The sequence below is a fragment of the Notolabrus celidotus genome, chromosome 15, assembly GCF_009762535.1.
Source record: "Notolabrus celidotus isolate fNotCel1 chromosome 15, fNotCel1.pri, whole genome shotgun sequence".
NCBI classification, from domain to species: domain Eukaryota; kingdom Metazoa; phylum Chordata; class Actinopteri; order Labriformes; family Labridae; genus Notolabrus; species Notolabrus celidotus.
This window is the reverse complement of record NC_048286.1, coordinates 29,272,616-29,295,281: the sequence shown is the minus strand read 5'-3', so window position 1 is coordinate 29,295,281 and position 22,666 is coordinate 29,272,616. Positions and strand designations below refer to the sequence as shown.

The 22,666-nt window shown below is 41.7% G+C and overlaps 1 protein-coding gene across 1 annotated transcript in view; it reads right to left on the bottom strand.

The window, feature by feature from the left end:
- zswim5 (zinc finger, SWIM-type containing 5) overlaps positions 1-22,666 on the bottom strand; it is an 83,600-nt gene that overhangs the window by 7,429 nt on the left and 53,505 nt on the right. Inside the window, exons 2-15 of the mRNA XM_034703737.1 lie at positions 19,632-19,819; positions 17,230-17,398; positions 15,105-15,253; positions 11,943-12,093; positions 10,243-10,419; positions 9,966-10,142; positions 8,881-9,027; positions 8,588-8,725; positions 3,846-3,997; positions 2,774-2,876; positions 2,545-2,680; positions 1,011-1,168; positions 740-903; positions 21-102 (exon numbers count right to left, since the gene is read on the bottom strand). Of these exons, the coding sequence (XP_034559628.1) occupies positions 21-102; positions 740-903; positions 1,011-1,168; positions 2,545-2,680; positions 2,774-2,876; positions 3,846-3,997; positions 8,588-8,725; positions 8,881-9,027; positions 9,966-10,142; positions 10,243-10,419; positions 11,943-12,093; positions 15,105-15,253; positions 17,230-17,398; positions 19,632-19,819 (2,091 nt within the window). The remainder of the gene's footprint in view (positions 1-20; positions 103-739; positions 904-1,010; positions 1,169-2,544; positions 2,681-2,773; positions 2,877-3,845; positions 3,998-8,587; positions 8,726-8,880; positions 9,028-9,965; positions 10,143-10,242; positions 10,420-11,942; positions 12,094-15,104; positions 15,254-17,229; positions 17,399-19,631; positions 19,820-22,666) is intronic.

The window sequence follows — 22,666 nt, the reverse complement described above, 5'->3', positions numbered from 1 at the left end:
TGTTCAGAGGCGTCACTTACCGACTTCAGTCGCACAGGTCACCAACCAGCGAACCATCTCCCTCCTCCTCCAGTTCAGTGTGGACAGAGTCATCCTCATCACCTGGAGAGCACACACAGAGACCACATGATGCTTTCTGACCACCCAACTTTTAAAACAGGAAGTAGACTCCTTGGAAGATTTACAAATGATCACCTGTTTAAAAAAAGTCTAACAAAACTGCACCTTTAGCATCCATTAAGCATAAAAAGTTTGAAGCAGCAAGTATGCATCTGTAAGTCCCCAGCCATGAAAGATGTATCCGGAGTGTGTTTGTAATTAAAGATGACTAATTCTCACTCTTCCACTTTCTTGCAGTTTTTTGCTGACAGGAATTCATGTGAACCTCTGAATACAAGGAGAAGCAGGCGGATTAAAACCACAGCCTCTCTGCTGCCTTGATGATGTGAGGAGCTCTGGTGTTTACTGTGGAACCCAAAAGGCTTAATTATGTGGTTTCTTCTCATCCAGGATGGTAAAACGCTGTGTGATGTTTTCTCTGTTAATTTGTAGCGAGGGCTGTGGAGGCCGGCGGAAATTACTAGTTGTGGGGAAACTGTTGAATGTTCTGTCTGGTGATCACTGTGCCTTGGTTTTTATTGGTGTTGAAATGACTCGATGAAGACGACCGACTCGCCCTCATACCTCACCTACTCTACACACACACACACACACACACACACACACAAGCACTTCCTACCTGTAGGCCGAGCTCCAGAGCCACGTTGAGCAGAGTGATATCAGGTGGGTTGTCTGCCGGTGTGGCGATCTTGAAGGCGTCTTGGGCGAGTTTGAAGATTAAAGAAGAAGAGTGGATGTTTTTCTGGATCGCCTCCAATACTGTCCGCAACCTCAACATGTCACCTGCAATGCAGAAAATCGCTTTATTAACAAGCAGGAACTATTACAAGGAGGTACATTTTTCATGAACTGTGATTTCAGCTGTGAGACGGCAGTTGCGTGTAAGGTACCTTTTGCAGCAGTGAGCATGGTCGAGGCCAGCTCACACTGCTGAGACTCCAGATGTCCTAGTGTGAACCAGCGCGGGTATCTGCTGGGGACTATGGAGATACCATGATGAGGGTGGCCCATGTCCCCGGAGCCTGCTGACGACTCCAGCACCGGCAGTCTGATGGAAAAAAAAAGGTTTGAAAGTTAAAAATTGATCAGCAAAAACATTCATATCAAGAAAGAAAGAAAGAAAGCTCTGATTTACAAGTTCCACTGAATGCACCACAGAGATCTACTCCAGCGTAGACTTCAGCCCCTTTTATACTGAGAGTGGTAACAAAGGCACATCCTGCAAAAATGTAATAGTGGTGCTGCGGACACGTATGTGCTAAACACACAGCAGGAGGTTCACATACACTCTGTGCTGTTCTCTCCTGCCTCCTTCCCTGTAATGCTCCTGTTACTACCTCTGATGCCCATACAGCGGTGGGACGACTTTTGATGCTGTGGTCGTCGTGGTCTATTATTAACAACGCATCCAAGATCCTTTCATTTCACTCTTCCATGTTTTACTTTTTCATATTCTCTTAATTTTTCTTCTTCTCTAAGCCCCTGGCATATGTGTGTTTTCATAAATTGAGCACTGTGTTATTATCAATGGTTTTAATAAAGCTTGTTTTAAAAAAGGTTGGAAGACAAACTAATATTGTCAGACGCTTTGATGACAGTTTTTGTCTTCATGCCACATCTAAGAGTAACTAGGGTTGCAAAGGGGTGGACAATTTCTGGTAAATTTCCATGGGAAGTTATGCTGAGGAATTTTGGAAATATTCCAAATTGGAAACTTTCCATGAGAATTATGGGAATTAACTGGGAATTGAGGGTAATCTAATTGAAAGGTATCATATCCAAGCATAAATATTTGTTTTGTTATAAGCAGACATCCATCCAAAATAATACAATTAAAACAGATTTATTTATAAGTAGAACTTTATCAAGTGTTAAATATTATTGAACAATCAATCCCAACAAAGTCCCATTCAAAATGTTAAATGAAAAGAGCCCCTCTCCCTCCAAAAAAAGTCCCCATTCAACATGCAAATAAAAAAGCATCTTCCCTCAAGCTTCTCAAGCCTAGCCTCTGCAGGATTCTAGAAATCATCTGTGCATGTGATGAAGGAATGCACAGTGCATGTAGGGGGCGTGGTCTCAATAGCCCTGCAGTAAGCAGTGTGCTATGTGCACGTGATTGAGGAATACCATAGAAATTTAACTGTGCTTGCATGAAATCTTTTTTAGTCAGGATTATGCTGAAATATATTTTCCCCAACTATATTTAAGTTCCCTATTAAGAGCCAACCTTCAATTTAGTAAATTCCTGGTTTATTCCCATGGAAAGTTTCCAACTTTGAAAGTTCCAGGCATTTTGCAACCCTAAGAGTAACTGAACTTATTCTTTATATCAACAAATGAAAAGAGTGTGCTTCGATTAGGAAAGAGCATCAAACAGTTTCTCGAGTTCTTTCAACTGCTTCACTGTGCAGGGACACTCACCTCATTGCACGAAGAGCCACCTTGTACGCCAGGTCTGCATCATGAGGCAGCAGAGCAGAGAAGAGGTACTTGGCGAAGGTGTGCATGGGAACGCTCTCCCTATGGATGACCTCACCCAGTCCGCTGAACGGACCAGCTGAGCGAGGAGAAGGACAAAATAATGTTAGGTTCATTTCACAACTTCTAAATGTGTCCAAACGTAAACCAGAGGGGGACGACGTTCTCTTACCTTCGAGCAGCTGTATGGCCTGTTTCCGAAGAGTCTGGACCAGAGGGTCATCCAGCTCCAGTTCTTGAAGTTTCACGACAATCTGCTCCTCATTACGACACACCTGGAACACATTTACACACACGCTGTATTCACTGCCATCATACGATCAATGCAGAGTTTAGTATTCATGACAAAGGGGGGAGAAAAAGAGCAGAGAGGATCTGTAGACTTCTCTAAAAGAGTGAAGTCATCACTGGTTTAATATGCACATGGACTAAAATTAGAATAAGATATGAGAAGTCTTCATGAGCACGGGTTAGATGAGCTGAAGAACACGCACACAAAAAAGTTGAGATTCATGACTGTTTCATGAGAGAAAATCTTTGAAGTTTAAACACCTTTTAAGAAGGGATTTGGAGCTTGAGGTATTAAAGGAGCAGCAGGGGGCTTTAATACCTTACACACTTTCATCTGTGCGGATCTACTGTTAGAGGACACGTGACACGGCTTTCTCTGATGTGATCATTTGAGTTCAGACCTCAATACTTTTTAAAATGTGATTTCTTTTTCATACACTTTGTGTTTAGTGTATATGTGTATTCATGTTTCATTCAAAGCACATTCAGTCACCTTGTTATAGATGCCGTGCCTCGTCTAGAACAGGAATATTTTCCCATGACTTTAGAGAAAGGTCCATGGCCGCCATGCTAAGCACTCTAAAGCAGCTTATCAGCCACACAAAGACATGTTTCTTGGACTTACTTTAATTCAAAGGGAACTTAAGCACAATGACTTTCTGCTTATTTTTAGAGGAACAAAATGCTGTGACCTTTTCTCTCTCTCTCTCTTTCTCTCTCTCTCTCTCTCTCTCTCTCTCTCTCTCTCTCTCTCTCTCTCTCTCTCTCTGCACAGCAATTACTTCACACAGACGTTTAATGACAGCCATTTTCTGTCTTGTTTGCAGATGCACCAGAACAGAAAAAGCAAAGTGTTTAGTCAGAAGGAAACTGTAAGAGCAGTTAGTCCTCTGACAAACTGGGATCATGTTCAAATGTATATATTATTACTACTATCAATGTGCCGATCTCACCTTATCCTGAGCGTAGAGACCCTCCGGCATGATCCTCTGCTGGCCCATTCCCATCAGAGCCACCTCTAAGGCCAGTGTCAGGTAGGACTCCGCCCCGTCAGGACTGCCCCACACAGGTACATGATGGTAGATGGGAGGCCTGGGGTCTCCATCTGATGAGAAAGAATAAGACATATTTAGTTTGTTGATCTGATCAGTGGATTTTGTGTGATCACTTTCATTCAGGCGGTGATCTAGACACAGCAGAAACAAAGAAAAATCACATACATGACATGAAGACTCAGACTTTCTCAGGTCTGTATTAGTACAGTATTCAAGTGCCTATGTGTGCCAGGAGAGTTCACACTTCTTCAGTTTTAATGGCCCATAGTGTTCCAGTGTTACCTGACTGAAGTGACACTAAATAGGCTGGGTATATTTAGATGGTATTTTTGTATCTGCATTAGAGCTGTCAGCATTAACATGTTAATTGTGATGTGATTAAAGCCTGAATTAAAAGCACTTTTTTTTTGTTAACTTGCATGTTATTTTGTCTCATTTGGCACACAGTAGTTTAGCTTCCACAGCTGCTTCCTGCTGGAAAATAACACCGCTGCGCTTCTGAGCGGCATGCGTCACTTTAAAAAAAAAACTCCCAGACGGCTCAGTCAACAAGTCAAAAATAACTTTCACTTTGTGTCAAACAGAATTCAAATGTCCAACAAGTACTTACAAGCCAGGCATACAGGTACAGACTGATGATTTGACAAGGGAACCCAAAACCTCCATACAGACCAAATGTTCCAACTCGGCAGATGGCTGTCTAACATGAGTCTGGTTCCGCTCGAGCTTTTCTGCCTGTTAAAAGGACATTTTTCCTCACTGCTGTAACTACCTAAATACTGAGGTGCAATGCTCATGGTGGATTAAGGTGGATTTAGACTGAGTCTGATCCTGTCTTGGTGTTGGGTCTTTGTTCATAATTTGACACAAAGTGGGTCTAGACCTGCTCTGTTTGTACAAGCGTCTTGAGATAACATTTGGATTACAATGAGTTAACTCAAAACAAACAGCTTACACAAGCCTTTTTATGTATGACTAAATGAGTCGTATAAAAGTAAAAAAAAACCTTTCAAAGAAACTGAACTGACATTTCTTTTCAGCAGTGATCAGTCACTGTGTGCAGAACAGAGCAGAGCAGAGCACACTGAACTCTACGTGACCTGTCATCCAATTCTTGATGAAGAGGAAGGGCTGAGTCAATGAAGTTGATTCTACTTAACTGTGAATAACCCAAACTACTTCAACTTCTAGTCTAAATGATCACAGACTTCAGCAAAACAACTTGTACCAATAATGATAATAAAAATAATATATTTTATTTAGAGCTTTTCTTAAAACTCAAAGATGCTGCACAAAGGATAAAACAGCATATAAAACAACAGAATAATAAAAACATGAATAAAATACATTTAAAAGCAATCATAGGTTAAAAGCAGTTCTAAATAGGTGGGTTTTGGTGAGTGATTTGAAGGTGGACAGGTTGGGGCAGTTTTGAATGTTAAGTGGTAAGGCGTTCCAGAGGGTGGGGGGCGGCGACAGAGAACGCTCTGTCCCCCCAGGTTCAGTGCTTTGTGTCAGGTGGTGGGGAGAGGAGGTGGGCATTGGAGGATCAGAGGTTACGGGAGGGGGTGTGGTGGTGGAGCAGGTCAATGAGGTAAGAGGGGGCCTGGTTATGGAGGGCTTTGTGGGTGAGGAGGAGGATTTTAAAATGTATGCGCTGTTTGATGGGGACCCAGTGGAGGTTTTGGAGGACAGGGGTGATGTGGTCACGGGAGCGGGTGTGGGTGAGCAGGCGGGCGGCAGAATTCTGGATACATTGTAGTTTGTTGAGTTGTTTTGAAGGTAGACCGTAGAAGACTATTACAGTAGTCGAGTCTGGAAGTGATAAAGGCGTGGATCAGGGTTTCAGCGGTGGAAAATAAGAGAGATGGACGGAGACGGGCAATATTTTTAAGGTGGAAGAAGGCGGTTTTGGTGATATGCTTGATGTGCTGTTCCAGTGTGAGATAGGAGTCCAAAATGATACCAACCAGATTAATGAAGAACACAGACTGCAGACCTCATCCAATGCTAGTTATATTGAGTTACTATATTTGTTCTGGGTGTCAAAACTCCAGTCCATGTCACTATTAGAATGTTAAAATGACAGATCAAACTGTCTGTAGAAGAAAAAAGAGAATTTTACACTAAATATGAATTATTAGATAGAAAACCTTCAGGAGTCAGAGATATCACTCACTCAGATTGCTCTACACTTCAATGATGTTTGTATTTCTCTTGTTATTTCAGTGTTAAGTCTGAAAGGGTTTGCTGTAGCGTCGTAGAGGCAGAGAGTAAGACATGTAGGCTTGTGTGCATTAAGACTGACTGATTGAACAGGAGCCAGAGTGCCTGAAAAAACTCTCATTCAATTAGAAAATTAAACTTGACGTGACCTGTTGAAATGTGATAAAGCTGCGTGTTGAAGTATTTAAATTACAGCATCCACAGTAGATTGTGATCACTCCTCTAAGATGGCGGCCAACCTTCACCAAATGCTCGACAGCTATAATTGAGAACAGATGCCATGAGAGTCTCAGCTGTTGATTGGTGCCCATTTGTTCTCTCTTTCTCCCCCCACCCCACCACTCCGCTTAAATCCCCTCTGAGCAAGACATCCCCTCAATCCTGTTAATTCCATGCATGTGTGTGAGTGTGTGTGTGTGTGTCTGTTCTGTGAGTGTGTGTGTGTGTGTGTGAGTGAGAGAGAGGAAATCTAGGGAAAAGTGGAAACTGATTTTACAGACTTAACCCCGGTGTTAACTCAGTTTAGTTTTTTATCCCTGAGCTGGTGATTGATTGGTCGGTTTGAAAAGATCTCAGGGGAGACTTCATTCTGATTGGCTGACATTAAGTGTGGGCCCGCCTCCTCTTTTAACAGATGTTCCCAGCTGTCTTCCAGAGGGAAATAAAACACAGTGACCAGGCCGTACACACACAAACACACACACACACACACAGAATAGTCATACCACTCTCCTCCAATTCCCAGAACAACATAAGACAATCATTCACTCTATCGCATACACACACGCACACACACACACACACACACACACACACACACACACACACACACACACACACACACACACACACACACACACACACACACACACACACACACACACACACACACACACACACACACACGGACCAGTGAGTGTGCCAGTGGTCAGCATTGTTTGACTGGACAATAGTTCCCTGTAGCCTGGTAACAATAGAAAAACCCGACCCCTATTCTGCTCTGTTGCAATGACCACTGGTGCAAAAAAAGAGCCAGGGCAGGGTGAGAAATGCAAATGGTGATGGATTCTATACGTACCACACACACACATGCACACATGCCTGCATGCACACACATCTACACACACACACACACAAAAGGAGAGTGGTCTAAATGAGCAGGGTGTTGCAGCCCAATCCATTCATGCTCTGTGACTTTATGGCCGTCTGCAGGACAATAGATCCGCTCCTGATATAAGAGCGTGAAGTCTGTCGTCTGAGGAGCCTCTGCTGGTGAACCCGCTCACCTCTCCTCAGGCTGACTCTGCATCAGCTGGTGGAGTGTGGCAGGAATCACTCTCGTGTTTGAGAAATGAGCTCTTTGACTAATTTGGTGTTAAAACAGGAGGGAGGAGCTTCCTTTGATGAAGCTGTGCTGAGGTTTGAGCTTACTTTGTGGGTTCAGTGGACGGTGGCTTAGCTTTAAAACACAGCAATGATAACGCAGCTGACTGAAGACTTGACATGCAGAGGGAGAATGATTTTCCGCTTTATATATGGGATGATGGGGCTGCAACAAATAATTGATTTATGGGTTACTCTCCTGATTAAGCAAGGATCAAGACTATACACTGTCTTAAATCAGAAAAATGCTTTGGTACAAGTTTGCCACTGTTAATCAAAACAGATGCCAGAACCAGTGGCTGTTTATAATGATGGTTTGATTGATTTCTCTTTTTAGGGGTTGCCTTGGATTTTCTTTTTATTTATATTATTTTGTGGATTCTAATTTGTGTTTTCATGTGTGATCCCAAAATCAGCAATTTTTACCTGATAGGGCCTAAAATAAAATAAACTGAAATAAATCAAGAAAATAAAATAGCATGAAATAAAATAAAACAGAATAAAACACTAAATAAATTCATAAAATGAAATAAAACAGGCAAATAAAAATGCATAAAATTAAATAAAATTAAATAAATCAAGAAAATAAAAATGTATAAAATTAAATAAAATATAATAAAATAACTTCATAAAATATATTTAAAAAAAAAAAAAAATAATAATAATAAAGTTGTTGATCCATGATTACCAGGCTGAAGTGCAAATGCCAAACTAATAATATTGTAATTTCAGGCTCTACTAAGTTGCCCAGTTCTCTGACTTGTACAGAACAGAGCAAACATTAAATACCCTCCATGCCTGATCAGCTCTTGATAATCCCCTGATTAGACCAAAACACTGTTAAATAAAACAGTTTGTTTGGACTCCAGAACTGATCTTCAAAAACACTCTGCAGAAAGATGAGAGCAGCCGTATGAACCGTACTGACGTCTATGACGGTAAAACAAAAATATAAATGATGATGTTTTCATGTGAATCTTTAAGACAGTGATGCTTTACTAAGTATGAATAAAACACTACATGTGTCATACCTCCAGTGTCCATGGAGTTATCGTCGTCCACACGGCAGGTTTCTGTTAGTGTGATGAACAGGCAGCCAATCGGGTCTAAAGGATGACCCACCCAGCCCTCCAGGTTGGTGGTGGAGGTCACGCCTCTCTGGAGAAGCTCTGAGTGAGGAAGAGAGGAGAATGATTGGTCCAGAAAAGGATCACCTTATGCGTGTGTGTGTGTGTGTGTGTGTGTGTGTGTGTGTGTGTGTGTGTGTGTGTGTGTGTGTGTGTGTGTGTGTGTGTGTGTGTGTGTGTGCACGCGCTTCACTTACCTTTCTTTTGGTGTTTGTAGATGTCCATCTGTCTCTGCTGCTGGAGGCGGAGTGTATTGATGATGGCCACAGCCAATCGCAGGGCTTCCCTTGAGTAACCATGAGAACGCAGGGCGTCCACACGAGCGCAGGCCGTTGGGACGTGGTCTGTGTGTTAGAGAGAGAGAACGACAGTGACGTTAGAGCCAACACACACACACACCAACACACACACACACACACACACACACACACACACACAGATAAACGCACTGATGCTGAATAAACACATTATTATACAAAACCAGTCACAGACGCATTTTTCTCCTAAACACATACTGTGGTATCTAGGATGTAGTAAGTAATGGCAGACACACACACACACACACTCTTACACAAAAACACACACACACACAGAGCAGTCTCAGCAGAACACCAGCGAGCGTCTGATAGCTGGCTTAAGTTGCAGAATCTGACAGATCTTAGCTGGAAGCTGCTTACTGCAGATACTGGCCTCAATATCAGCAGAATTACTGTGTGTGTGTGTGTGTGTGTGTGTGTGTGTGTGTGTGTGTGTGTGTGAATGTGTGTGTGTGTGTGTGTGTGTGTGTGTGTGTGTGTGTCTCCGGTGGAATTAGAGATTGTGTATATATGTAAGTGCCTCAGAAATTCTGTCTTTGCCCCTGAAAAGAAGTTTTTATGCTACAGTCATAGAAAGTTGCTCGTTTCCTGTGTGAAGGTTAAAACTGAACTTTGACTGGATAAGCTACAGAAAAAAGTGTGCAGACGTTAAATGCGTTCATAAACTGACTTTCCTGACATGAGTAAAGCACGAGTACTGCTATCAAACTTCTTGAAACTTGAGTTTCTAAAGGATAAATGCACAGAAGTCCTTAATATTTCCTTACATGCATGTGAGAAGCCCAAGGTTTGTTGTGGAAATGTCATAGGGATATAAACACAGGTACAGCAGATTCCTCCTTCTGCATGTGCAAAACTCCCCTCCCTTTAAACCAAGTAGAGTTGTGAGCATGTCCTCTAGAGATGATCTGTGTGATCTGCATGTTCCTGAGAGTCCAGAAGTTATCTCCAAAATGTGTGTTTACCTAGCCAGAGTGGCAGCCCCTGTGGGTTGAACAGCAGGCTCTCCCCCTCCCTCTGATAGGACGGAGACATGTAGTGGTCACTGCTGATGATCCTCTGCAGGTGGCTGTCCTGCCAGTGGAGGTCGCAGGCCTCGACTGCTCGGCTAAACACCGTCCTCCTCGGCCTGGACAGAGAGTCTGACGAAAACAACACAAACACAATATTCACATTAGATCTGTTGTGCTTCCATCCGTGGATTTAACTATATATATGTATATTTTCACATTTAATACTGACCCTGAGCCAGGTTGCTCTGTGGCAGAGCGTTTGTGATGTTGGGAAGCTCACTGCCGTAGTTGCCGTCCTCCAGCGGGCATACGTCCATGTCGCCCCATTTCTTTAGCTGCTTCAGCCAGCTGGTCTTCTCCTCGCTTTTACAGTGAGGGTTTAAGACTACGCATACCCACAATGCACCTGGGGAAAGGAGAGAGGTCAGATTTAGGGAAATGGCATCATTTAGGCTCCCCGGATTGAGACAGAAAGCTCCAGCTGTGGCCTACGTCAGTGTTTTTGATTTGTAGATTGAGAGAAAAAATATTGATGACATATGTGGCAATAAATAATTTGATGAGTCATTTATCAAGAAGATGAAGAATAGTGAGTTGTTCATGTAGACATGGACAAGGAGTAATACATTCAAGAAGGTTAGAAGAGGCGCTATTCGCATGCCAACTTCCAACAAAGCGGAAATACTGTTGCTTTAATAATATCCACGTCTGTCATTGTCGTTTTGTGACTTCCCTGGTGTTTACATCCATTTTCTGTTTATTAAGTGAAAACAAAGCTATATTTTTTTTATCTCATTTATTATTATTATTTTTTTTTCAAGTTGTATTTTTGGCCTTTTTGCCTTTATTTGACAGGACAGCTGAAGAGAGTCAAGAAATGTGGGGAGTAGAGAGTGAGGGAAGACATGCAGGAAGTGGTCGACTGGCCGGGTATCGAACTGGCAACCCCTGCAAGGAGGACTGTAGCCTCTGTATGCGGGGTGCTTAGACCACTAGGCCACCAGCACCCCAACACAGCTATATTTAAAATTCCATGATGTTTTGTAAATTTATCTTTAAGGTTAAAAGTACAAATTATCAGATTTTAGCTGCTTTAATTTAAAAACTCATCCTGTTTGTTTTATTTCCTGTGACAGTAAACTGAAAATCTTTGGGTTAGCTTCAAACCAGGATGTGTGAAGACTTCATCTTGGGCTTCAGGGAGTATTGATCCACGTTTTTCATTACTTTCTGACATTTAATAGACAAACTATGCATACAATGTTGTGCATTAGCTTCAGCACAAACCCAAAAGAGACTCCCTCAGACTTCTATATCACATTTTATATAAATAAATCTAATATTCTGAGTAACAATGGCAGGCTGCACTGCTTTAACCTCCACTCCTCTACAAACAGACGTTGAGCAGAGCACACTGTCAGACGTCTGCATTGGAGAAAAATGAGCAGGCAGCAAAATCTGGCTGTCTGGCTGTTATTTCTGTCTGCGTCTGTGTCATGATCCCCCTCGCTCACCCAGGAAGTGTTCTCATTGACCTCCTAAATGCTGAGATTGATTGCAGAGAAGCTGAGCAGCCGTATTGATCGGCAGCCTTTATCGTTCACTCTGTTTGTGAGGAGCTGGAGGACGAGGGGGAGAAGAGAGGGTGAAGGAGGAGGAGGGGGAGGAGGAGGAGGAGGAGGAGGAGGAGACTCTGACTGGATGACTTAATAGCTTACTGGCTGGGTGAACGTTTACCCGACAAGGTGACTGCTGATTTTTCTGCATCAATGACACAGCAGATATGTCTGAGGGGCTGTGCTCTCTAATCTACGCTGACTGATGGAGCAACGAGCGATCTGATTGGCCGCCTTCAAAAACTGCAAAACAAATAAGTCAATTTCAGGGTGTGTGTGTCTGGTTTTTTTTTAAGCCGTGTCTCCGACTTACCAAGCTCGTCCCAGAGCTGCCGGCACTTGTCGGTCATGCCCGTGCCCTGCTGTCTCCATAGCGACAGGCGGGGGTCTGCCATAAACTGTTCCGTTATGAGTGTCAGCATTCGGGCGCCGTTGGAGTCTCGCATTCGCAGCATCTCCCTCACCTGAAAAGACCCACACAGCATGGCTTCAGTCACAGATATCATGACTGTGACTTTCATTTGTATATACAGTAAGTAAAGATGTATTTATGAGGCATATTAAACACTCTACAAGCTATAGAATGTAGAGAAATAAAACAAGTAAACAAAATGGTAACTAAAAGAAAACGATTGCTCCATCGAACAAAAGAGAGATTCAAGAAACTGTCTGCTCAGACACGTTATGAAAAGCTTTTAGGGCTTTACATAAAAGGAAGATCATTTTTGTTCTGCAATGTAAGTGTTGAAGGGAAAGAGAGCTGATTGGAGTTAGAGCAAGGTCATGCAGTATTTGATATCTTATTAACATGAATTTGTGGTATATTCTGAATTTTAAAGAATGCTAATGTCAAATATGTTGGTTTTTATAGTTTTTGTTTGTGCTGTAGAGAAATTAGAGAGTTTTTTTTTTTACATCACAACACTAATTAACACTTAAACCAAGCGGCAACCTCGGGTCTAAAAATATGAGTAAAGGAGTGCATCGTCAGCATAACACTGGAGTCCAAGAATAGAGCTTTGAGGTTCTCCACACTGAAGTTTTTGTTCTTTTCACTTTGCATCCAGACCCAAAGCTTCATTTTGCTTGGTGTTGAATCAAGCTGCAACCTCCGACCGCAAGAATTGAAGCCAATGCAAAAGTGTTAAAAACTGCAGTTCATCGAGTGTCCACTTGAGGCTGGCTCCGGATGTACCGGAAACCACATACACACCAATTCAAAAAAGCCGATCTTTACAGCAGAAATAAACATGTTTACAGCCTGGTACAAAAAAACGAGTGTAGTCTGGATAGCTCATTTCTTGATCGGCACACACTGTACAGGTGGAATTTTTTTTCAGCACGCAGCCATTTCGAAGATATTTAGATTACGAGTTTTTCATTATAAGAGGCACAGCTGACTTGATTGACAGGCAGGAACACTGTAGCTGTTGGCGAGGAGGCTCAAACTCTGCCTCTAGCAACACCTAAAACTTGAAATCTGAGATTCACAATACAAAACTCCTCTGATAAGTTTGAGAGAACATGGAAACCTTTTGTAGACTACATTAGAGACAAGCTTGATACCCCACTAAGCTGAAATTAAATCTACAGATAAGTTATACTCATTATAAAACTCTTAATCTGCTGCCACTGTTAGAGCCCATCACTTAAAGTGAAGTTTTGATTGATTAACTTCATTATTGTTGGGTTATCTTTCCGTTTATTTTTTCAGAACTGCCAATATTGTTGTAATTTGTTTGTTTGTTTTTGTCTGTAAAGTTAGTAATGTCTGAATGTCCTGAATGTTTTCTAATCCTCTAAGCCTCTTTATGTTACACTAGCTAGACAGCAGTTATTTTGAGTTCAACATTTCCAATATGGCTGCCGCCGCCGACTGGCTTCAAAACAGCGCTTCAGAAACAGATGGTTGACGTCACGGATACTACGTCCATTATTTATTCAGTCTATGGCTTAAACACATGTTTTCAATCCAATTAAGTCCTTACCTGTTCCTCGGGAATTTGGAAAAAGAGATTTCAGCTTTGCTGCCCCCATGGCAAGGAATGCTCTACAGACTAAACTGAAACTCTCTGAACTCATTACACTTGGAGCCTTCTGTTCTATCCTGAGGGACCGACAGCGTGAGAGCACTGTACAGTGCCTGTGTTTTAAACCTTAAATTGTTGTTTGTTGTTTTGTTACAGCCTCCGCACCTCTTATTCCTACACTATGCATCTATAAATTGTATGTTTTAACTTGTACTGTCATTTTCTTGTAGCTGTTTTTTATGACATGTGCTGCTGACCTCTTGGCCAGGTCACCCTTGTGAAAGAGATCCTGATCTCAATGGGTTTTATCTGGTTAAATAAAGGTTTAAAACAAAAAAATAAATCCTTATGCTAAGAGTTAAGCCAACCACCCCCGGACTCTTTCTCCAAACCAAACAGAGCACACTGATTCAGAGTTTACTTTGATTCTCTTGGTGTGAGATAGAAAGTTAAAGAGAGTGATTCACAACATCTTATCTGTGTTATTTATTCTGCTCAGTGATGGAAGCATGCATCTATATCCAGGTTGAACACGTGTGAAAAACCTTTTATCAAATCAGAATAAAAGGAAAGATGAAGCATGATTCCTTGAGATGCGTGTCATTAAGTACACTCGAGGTGTAAAAGTTACATTGAAGAGGCTTCTGAATGCCATCTAAAACTTTATGAAAGCATCCGCTTGGCCCTGAGGCCGAGAGCTCAGCCTCATCAGAATACAGGTCTTTGTAAAGTGGTCCTGTTACACTCAGACAAAGAGCACAAGAGAAGTGCTTTCACAAATCCTCCGCACTCAGTCTGATTTGAAAAGTTACATCAAACTGTATTGAACACCTATTCATTTCTTGAGTTGAATAATACAGTCAAAGAAATCTTGAGAGGCGTTCAGGACCTCTGAGCGCCTTGTTTCTTTATGCATCGGAGACCACACTTTTACATTGAGATGAGAATTTGACTCCAAATACCAGAGTGTTTGAATCAATGTGAACTTTTTATTCTTTGACTGCAGAGAAGAAGTTCAGGGTTCAACGTGAACGAGGAACAAAAAGTAAAAGAGACCGAAAGCGCAAATGATGGTGACCAAAGTTTGTTATAATCTTCTTTTTTATCATTTCAAACAGGAATCATCGACGTCTAAGACGTGAAGATGAGTTTTCAAACAGCTGACATCAGGGTCATCTCAATCAGTGGTTGATATATTATTCTCAAAACATTATATCTGAAAGCTTTTCTTACAAACCTTAGATCTGTGGTTTAAAAAAGTCAGGCTGAAGAGGCTCTAATGAACTAAAGCTGCATTGTGGGAATTGAAGGATGTATAGCCCACAGTTTTATAGAAATGCAGAATAAAATTACTAAAATGCCTCCTTTAATCTTTTATTTGATTATTATTAATAAATTAGTCTCAGCCTTGAGATGAATCAGAAACAGGAAGTGGCGATGTGTACCTTAGCGAACATGGAGTTGAGCTGCTTCCCCGAGCCGTAGTATCCTCCCTGCGACAGAAACTGTTTGACCTGCTCCCTCACTTGATCCTCGTCCAGATGCCAGCAGTTGTCATCGTCAATGCTGGCGCCTGCTGTCGGGTCCGGAGCACCTGGGAATAAAAACACGTACACAATTAATGACCGGAATATACAGCGATAGAAACATGTAATAAGCAGGATCATGATTAATGAACTGGTGGTTATGCAGATTAGAATCCCTTCAGGATGAGACAAGACCCCTCTGCTTGTGTCCAAGTCTTGCTCACCCTATCATAATGATTCTAATATGCATAACCACCAGTTCACTATACATTATCCTTTACATCACATCACCCCCGTCCTCCAGCAGCTTCACTGGCTCCTGGTCAAATTTAGAATCTCCTTTATTCAAGGCCATCCACAACCTCACCCCCCTGTATCTGTCCGATCTCCTCCACATTGCCACCCCCTCTCGCTCTCTCAGGTCTTCCACCCCCCTCCACCTCTCTGTGCCCTCTGCCCGTCTCCAACTCTTGAACTCACTCCCACCAGACATCAGAAATATTGACTCTCTACCCCTGTTCATTTCATACATGAGTTGCCCTCATGTATGAAATGCGCTATACAAATAAAGTTGCCTTGCCTTCAATTTAAGCTGTTTTTAGCATTAGAATTTGGCTTTAGTATGATCAAAACAGATATGATTTTTTTTAAATTACTCCTTTACAGTTTGAAAAAATAGAAGAGCTATAGAGACCAATACCGCTTCTTGAACCAGGATGGAAACGTGTCGTTCTGATGTGAAAACAAGCACCCTAATACGGCCTCTAGTGGTCTCTTTGAGGACACTTGAGGAACTGCAGCTTTTTTGCACTCTGCGTTTCCTTCATTTTAACATCACAGTGTGTTGCTTTATCACAACAACATGAGATTGCATTACATATTTAAAGGGAAAAAATAAAAGACTAAAAAACAATCTAGAGCTTTGACTTCCCTGTTCCTCAGCGCTCTTACAGCCATTTGTTTTACATTTCCCTTACAGTATAACCTACATGACACCTAAGAAAAGCTGCTCCATTTAGGCTAATGGTGCACTGAGGGAATAAAAGACTAACTTTATTTTTCTTCCGTGCGGTGCTGCCTGTGTGTGTGCGTGTGTGTGTGTGTGTGTCTCAGTTATACTATGGGGAAATGTAGATGTGCTCAGATAGGGGGAGGCTGCTTTGATCTAACAGGAAGTGTGCTGAGGAAAGCCCAGAGATGTGTTTCCAACTGGCTCGGAAAGAAAAAATGAAAAAAAGGCCGCAGCAAACAGCAACATTCCTCCATCAAAGAACGCCTCCCTCCTGGCTCTACTGAACTTCAACCCCCATGATCCCCCCTGTCAAACACAGACAGGAAACACAGCGCGGGGCTTCCTGGACAGGAGCGCTGGAGAATGTCAACATTTAGCGAGGAGGATGAAATCAAGAAACAGATAAAGAGTTTTGTTCGGTGAAAGGATGTGTTTGGTTTGTCGTTTCCCTCATGCAGGTCTGCTGTGGTTTTCCTCGTCTTTTTCATCATCAGTACACTCTCCGGTCCTTTCATGTTTTCTCTCCACTCCGTCTCCTCGCTCCCATTTCCCCAAATACCATCTCTGCTGCTTTCCTCTAAACTCTTTCCTTTCCATATGTCTCTCTCTTTTCCGTCTCCTGGTCCATTCACCAGTCAACTCTCTGTTTTTTTTTCTTCTCTACTTTACTCGTCATATTCCTGCCACTGGCAGGAGGTAGTCACTGAAGAATTGGGACTTAGAAATCAAACAAGCCATTTGAAGCCGGCCTAGCTGCTCCGCTGGAGCAATCAGAGCTCTGACGTCTGACAGCCTGTGGGCTAACATGCAGCAGGTTTTCAGCCTGGCAGCTTTTAAGTCTGGCCTGTGGCTGTGAAGATATCACTGCAGAGGGATGAACGGCACCTCCACAGACTTTACAACTACAGCTCTACTATTGACCGCCAGGCTCATGACACTCAAAGCAGTGTCTAGATGGATTGTGGGTGATAAATGAGACCTGAAGTTCATCAAACATGAGCTGAAAGTTTGTCATATGTGTCTTTCTCTCACCATGGACCTGGTTGATTTCAGAGTTGGAGGACAGGATCTCGTCGGCCAGTTTCTGAGCAGTGGGGAGCACCTCGGTGTGATGGGCTGTGATCAGATACTGAACCAGCTTCTGCAGCTGGTCTCTGTTCATCTGGAACAACGTCTCTGAGATTGGCAACCGCAGCTTCACCTGTATCAGACACACATTGGGAAAGTTAGTATTGTGCCTACCATCAGCATACTTTTTATCAATCAATCAATCGTGCTTTATTTATATAGCACCTTTCATACAAATCAAATGCAACCCAAAGTGCTTTACAGCGATTGAAAACAAGAAATAAGCAGAAATAAAATATATGGCAAGACATTAAAAAATAAAAATGTGATTTTAAAATAGAGACTGAAATAGAGACTAAAATAAAATAGGGACTAATGCACATGGCAGCGATAAGAAATATAGAATTAAATGTGTAATTAAAAATAAGTTAAAGCGTCAAATTAATATTAAGAGTATAAATAGTTAAAATAAATAATTTTAAAGGGTAAGGATAAGAGTTGAAAATAAAATTAAGGCTAAGAATATCAATAAAACTGAGTAGATAAATAAGTAATTGAATGAATTGTAAATAAAATAAGATAAAAAAGTTACAATTATTAATAATAATAATACAAAATTAAAATCAATATAATAGGAAAGGGTCAATTCTAAAAAATTTAAAACCCTACATAAAAGCCAGACTGAATAAATATGTTTTTAGTTTACATTTAAAAGTCTCAATATCTCTGTCAGCTCCCCTCAGATCGTCCAGCAGGTTGTTCCATAGTTTAGGAGTGTAGTGGCTGAAAGCAGCGTCACCAAATGTTTTTGTTCTCTTTATTACTGTTACTTACAATTACTTAACACAGCTTCTCTCATTTAGACAGAGATCGTTTAACATACACAGATTCTTTAGAAACTTCTATTCAAACCAAACGTGTAAAGGTTCCAGAGAGGAGTTTAGCTGGTTATGAAAAAGACAGAAAGAGTACTGAGGCTTCTTTTTGACTAACAAAATAAAGAAAGGAGTAAGGAGATTAATAATAACTAAATAGTTAATGTAAGCTCCGTCAGAGCAGGTCACTGTCATGCATCAGATGAAGTGATTAACATTTTCCATGAGGGAGATTCATGGTGAGAGGTGTGTTTGACTTTTAGAAAACAGCAGGATGAGAGTTTTTTTTTCTGAAAACACTTTTTACACATTTATAAAAAATAAAAAAAAAGCAGTAAAGAGAAAAGAGGTTCTGTTTGTCCTCAGGGTCTGAAGCTGAAAGCAGGGACAGGAGCTTCAGGTTGTTAAAATGAAAGCTGAGTTTCTGGATTTTCATCCCTCAGCACAGTTTACATCTCTGGGGTTATCCTTGTTATATATCATGTAATACAATCTACGCTTCTTCAGAAAGAAGATATACATAGTTTTAAATCCCTTCCATATACATCTGTGATTGATCTTTGATTTTTTTTTTTTTTCAGTTATATTTTGGGGCTTTTTTTTTTTTTTTGCCTTTGTTGATAGGACAGCTGAAGAGAGACAGAAAACCTGGGGAGTAGAGAGAACAGGCAGACATGCAGCAAATGATCGCGTCCGGGAGTCGAGCTGACGACCTCTGCGAGGAGAACTATAGCCTCTGTATGTGGGGCGCTTAGACCACTAGGCCATCAGCGCCCGATCTTTGATTTTTAAAGCTGTATTTTATCGAAGGGAAGAGAATGTGAGGCGTCCGAGGATGGTGAAAAATATATTTATGAGGATTTAGTAATGTCAGAAAATGTATTTGTGGAAAAGCTACTTTAAGTTAATTCATGTGATTTTCTGTATTGGAATTTGGCCTCACAGTTCCAATAATGCCTTGGTGTTTTAAGAGATGGCTGAAGGCTAAACATATGCCCCATTTTTCCCTGAAGCTGAATATTATTTAGTCATGTGAAAATCACTAGTTTTCTCTGTAGTGTCTTTAAAAATTCTCCTAAAAACAGTTATCAGAAAGCTCTTTTCAAAATGGTTCTATCGTTCTGGTTGAACTTTTATAAACTCCCTCCATTACTTGTTCAAGTTTTAAAATTTGGCTTTACAAATCGCTTTGACGGACTGTGAAGATGATGTCTTTCTATCAGTTTTATAGTGATTAGAAACGACGGGACTCTTCAGATACAAAGTCATACTACATTTCCAGTTTGCTCTGTAACCTTTGATGTAAAAAGAACAATAAACTGGATGTTTTTACTGCTTTTAAAGTGTACATTTTATCTTTAAGCGTCTGGTTCTGAAGAGATAAAGTTTGTAACAAGACAATGAAGACTATGATACCACAGAAGCAGCAATCTGCAAGAAATGTTGATCTTTAAACAGACGCTGAAAGCTGTGATGTGTTTTTGTTTTTACCTGTTCTGGTTTGCGAATCCGGTAAAGAGAGAGCGCCACCACATGGGCGCAGTAGAAAATGTCTCTGTTCCCACAACCGCACGTGACGGAGGTGATCTTGCATCGGTCGAAGCTGATGGCCACCTTGTGAGTGACCTCGGGCTCCGACGGCGTGGCGGGTTCAGTTACTGTGCCGCTGAGGTGAAACCCTGCAAAGACACGAGAGAAGAAGGGGACAGTGAGTGATGAGGGAAGACGATCGCACAACCAGTGATGCAAAATGTTGTTTCATGCACATTTAACCAAAGCTGTTTCAGATGGTCTGATGAGAACTGGGACAGAGAGTTTCCATGTCTATAAATCAATATGTAAAAACAGAGATAATGATTTTTTTCATGGACAAAAACTCGACATCATTACGATGTGTTCTGCTGCTTCGGCCTAGTTCTGGTGGTTTTATCAAATAGAAGTATAGAAGTGTTAAAGAGGGAGAGAGAGGGAGCATGTGTGGTAACCTGAGCCTTTAGGGAACCTTCAGTACAAAACACACACATCTTAATGAGACTTCTCTAACAGGGCACCGTGCCATCTGATACTCTCTCTGCCTCTCTCCTCCTTATGTGTCATGCATCTGTGTGTGTGCAGTGAATAGCAGGCTGCTGGGGTGTGATTTCCTCCCCACACACACACACATACACACACATTACAAACACATATGTTCAGCCCCCAGGACTGTAAGGGTAGTCACCTGCCGAGCTGAACTTTAACTCTGCTCTGCATAGTTAATCTTTATGACCCTCACACACTCGACTAACCAAAGGCCTCACACTTCAGACAAACTGCCGAGAACATTATGAGGATTACACTCCGAAACATCTGCCCTCACTTTCGCAAGATTTACAGGCGGGCTCTTTGAGAACTGAACTGAAGGATTTTTCTTTTTGTGTGGATCTCAAAGTTTTGCCAAAAAACGTGTTGTTAAGATAAAACTCCAGAGAGACACGTCTACTTTGAATAACTTGAGTTGAAGCATTGGTTAAGCGGTTAACATGCAGAGGCTGAGTCAACTCCTGGCCTTGACCCATTGTTGCATGTCACAACTCCCCACATTTTCAGACCCTTTTAGCTGTCCAATCAAAGATGCATCAAGCAATAACTTAAAAAAGAACCTGTGACCACTTTCAATGCTAACAAAGATATATTCAACAGCAGGCAAAATATAGCTTTGGGTCTGGATCAAGCTGCAACCTCCATTCTAAAAATTTGAGTCCAATGCAGAAGCGTTGAAAGCTGCAGTTCATTGAGGATCCACTTGAGGCTGGCTCTGGAAGTACCAGAAACCACATACACAACCATTCAAAGAAGCCAATCTTTACAGCAGAAATAAACATGTTTACAGCCTGGTACAAAAGACGAGTGTAGTCTGGAGAGCTCATTTCTTGATCAGCACACACTGTACGGGGGGGTGACTTTTTTCATAACGCTGTAATCTTGAAGATATTAAGATTACGAGTCTTCCATTGAGAGGCACAGCTGACTTGATTGACAGGCGGGAACACTGCAGCTGTTGGCTAGGAGGCTCAAAACCCGCCTCTTTACATCACAATCGTTCGACAGCAGCAATATGGCTCCTGCCATCGATTGGCTTCAGAACAGTGCTTCAGAAACAGATGGGTGACGTCACGGATACTACGTCCATTATTTATATAGTCTATGGTCTGGATACAAAGTGATAACAGCAAATACTTCACTGTGGTGTACCTCAAGGCCCTATTCTTGGACTCCAGTGTTATGCTGATGATGCACAACTTTACTCATCTGTAAGCCAGTGACGTTCAGACTGACATTAAATGTAGAAGGCTTGTAATCCCATCATATCAATGTTAAAAAAAAGGAATAAATCTGTTTGTGTTGACTTTATAAACATCTGGTGTCAAAGATAACCCTGGACCATGTGTGCTAAATGTTTCTGAGTTATCTTTGATCCCAAACTTACTTTTGATGATGTCAATAAAGTAGTAAATTTAGCTACTGTTAAGGTCTTTGTTTTCCCAAAGCTGGTTCTCATCATCATCATCATCATCATCATCATCATCATCATCTACTGGGTTTAATGAAAAAAAGTAATAGTGGTTCCCGCATGAAATCATCTTTTCTCAAATGCACTAAAACACAAACACATGACGCTCATTCAAGTCAAACCATTAACTGCAAGGTCTTTTATAGTCCTGCCACCAAAAGACAAAATGCGAAAAGAACAGAAGAACTGGAAATAGAGAGAGATAAAAGCAGACAGAAAGGCAAGCGAGGAAACAGAGGATAAAGGGGACGAGATAGGAGGAGAAATGTGAGAGGGGAAAAGAGAATAGGGGAGGGGAGAGTGTATCTGGTCTGTCCTGTCGTCTCACTGTGACAGGTCAATTATTTATGAGGTGAGGTGTGTGTGTGTGTGTGTACACATTGGATTACAGTATCTCACCAAACCATGGCAACCCTACTGCTGCTTTCACAGCTAGATACACCAGAGAGAGAGAGAGAGAGAGAGAGAGAGAGATGGGGGGAGAGAGGGAGAGAGAGAGGGAAAGATAGATAAAGAGAAGGAGGGACATAAAGGGAGCATGAGCAGGCTAACTGGGAAGCAATGATATGGCTATTTTCAGCACCAGCTAATAAAAGTCTAATTGTCTAAAGCTCCGTCAAGCCAACAAACACCAGCATAAACACACACGCACACACGCACACACACTCAACATTTAAATTCTGGGGTGTGAGCCAGCCTGGTAGAGCGGCCTAATAAGCGTGTGTTAAGCCATCTCCCTGGCAAAATCCCCCAGCAGGCTTTTCCAAACCAAATGTTGGGAGCACATAGACACACAAGGTAGCAATCACACACATACACACACACTTGCACACACACACACACGCTGAGACCCAATCAGCTCCAAACTGCTTTCACTTTGACAAAGAAAGATGAAGAGCAACAGGAGAACAAGAGGAAACTGACGACCACATGAAGGGTTTAAAGGACTGACGCACGCTGTTGTCACACCGGCTGA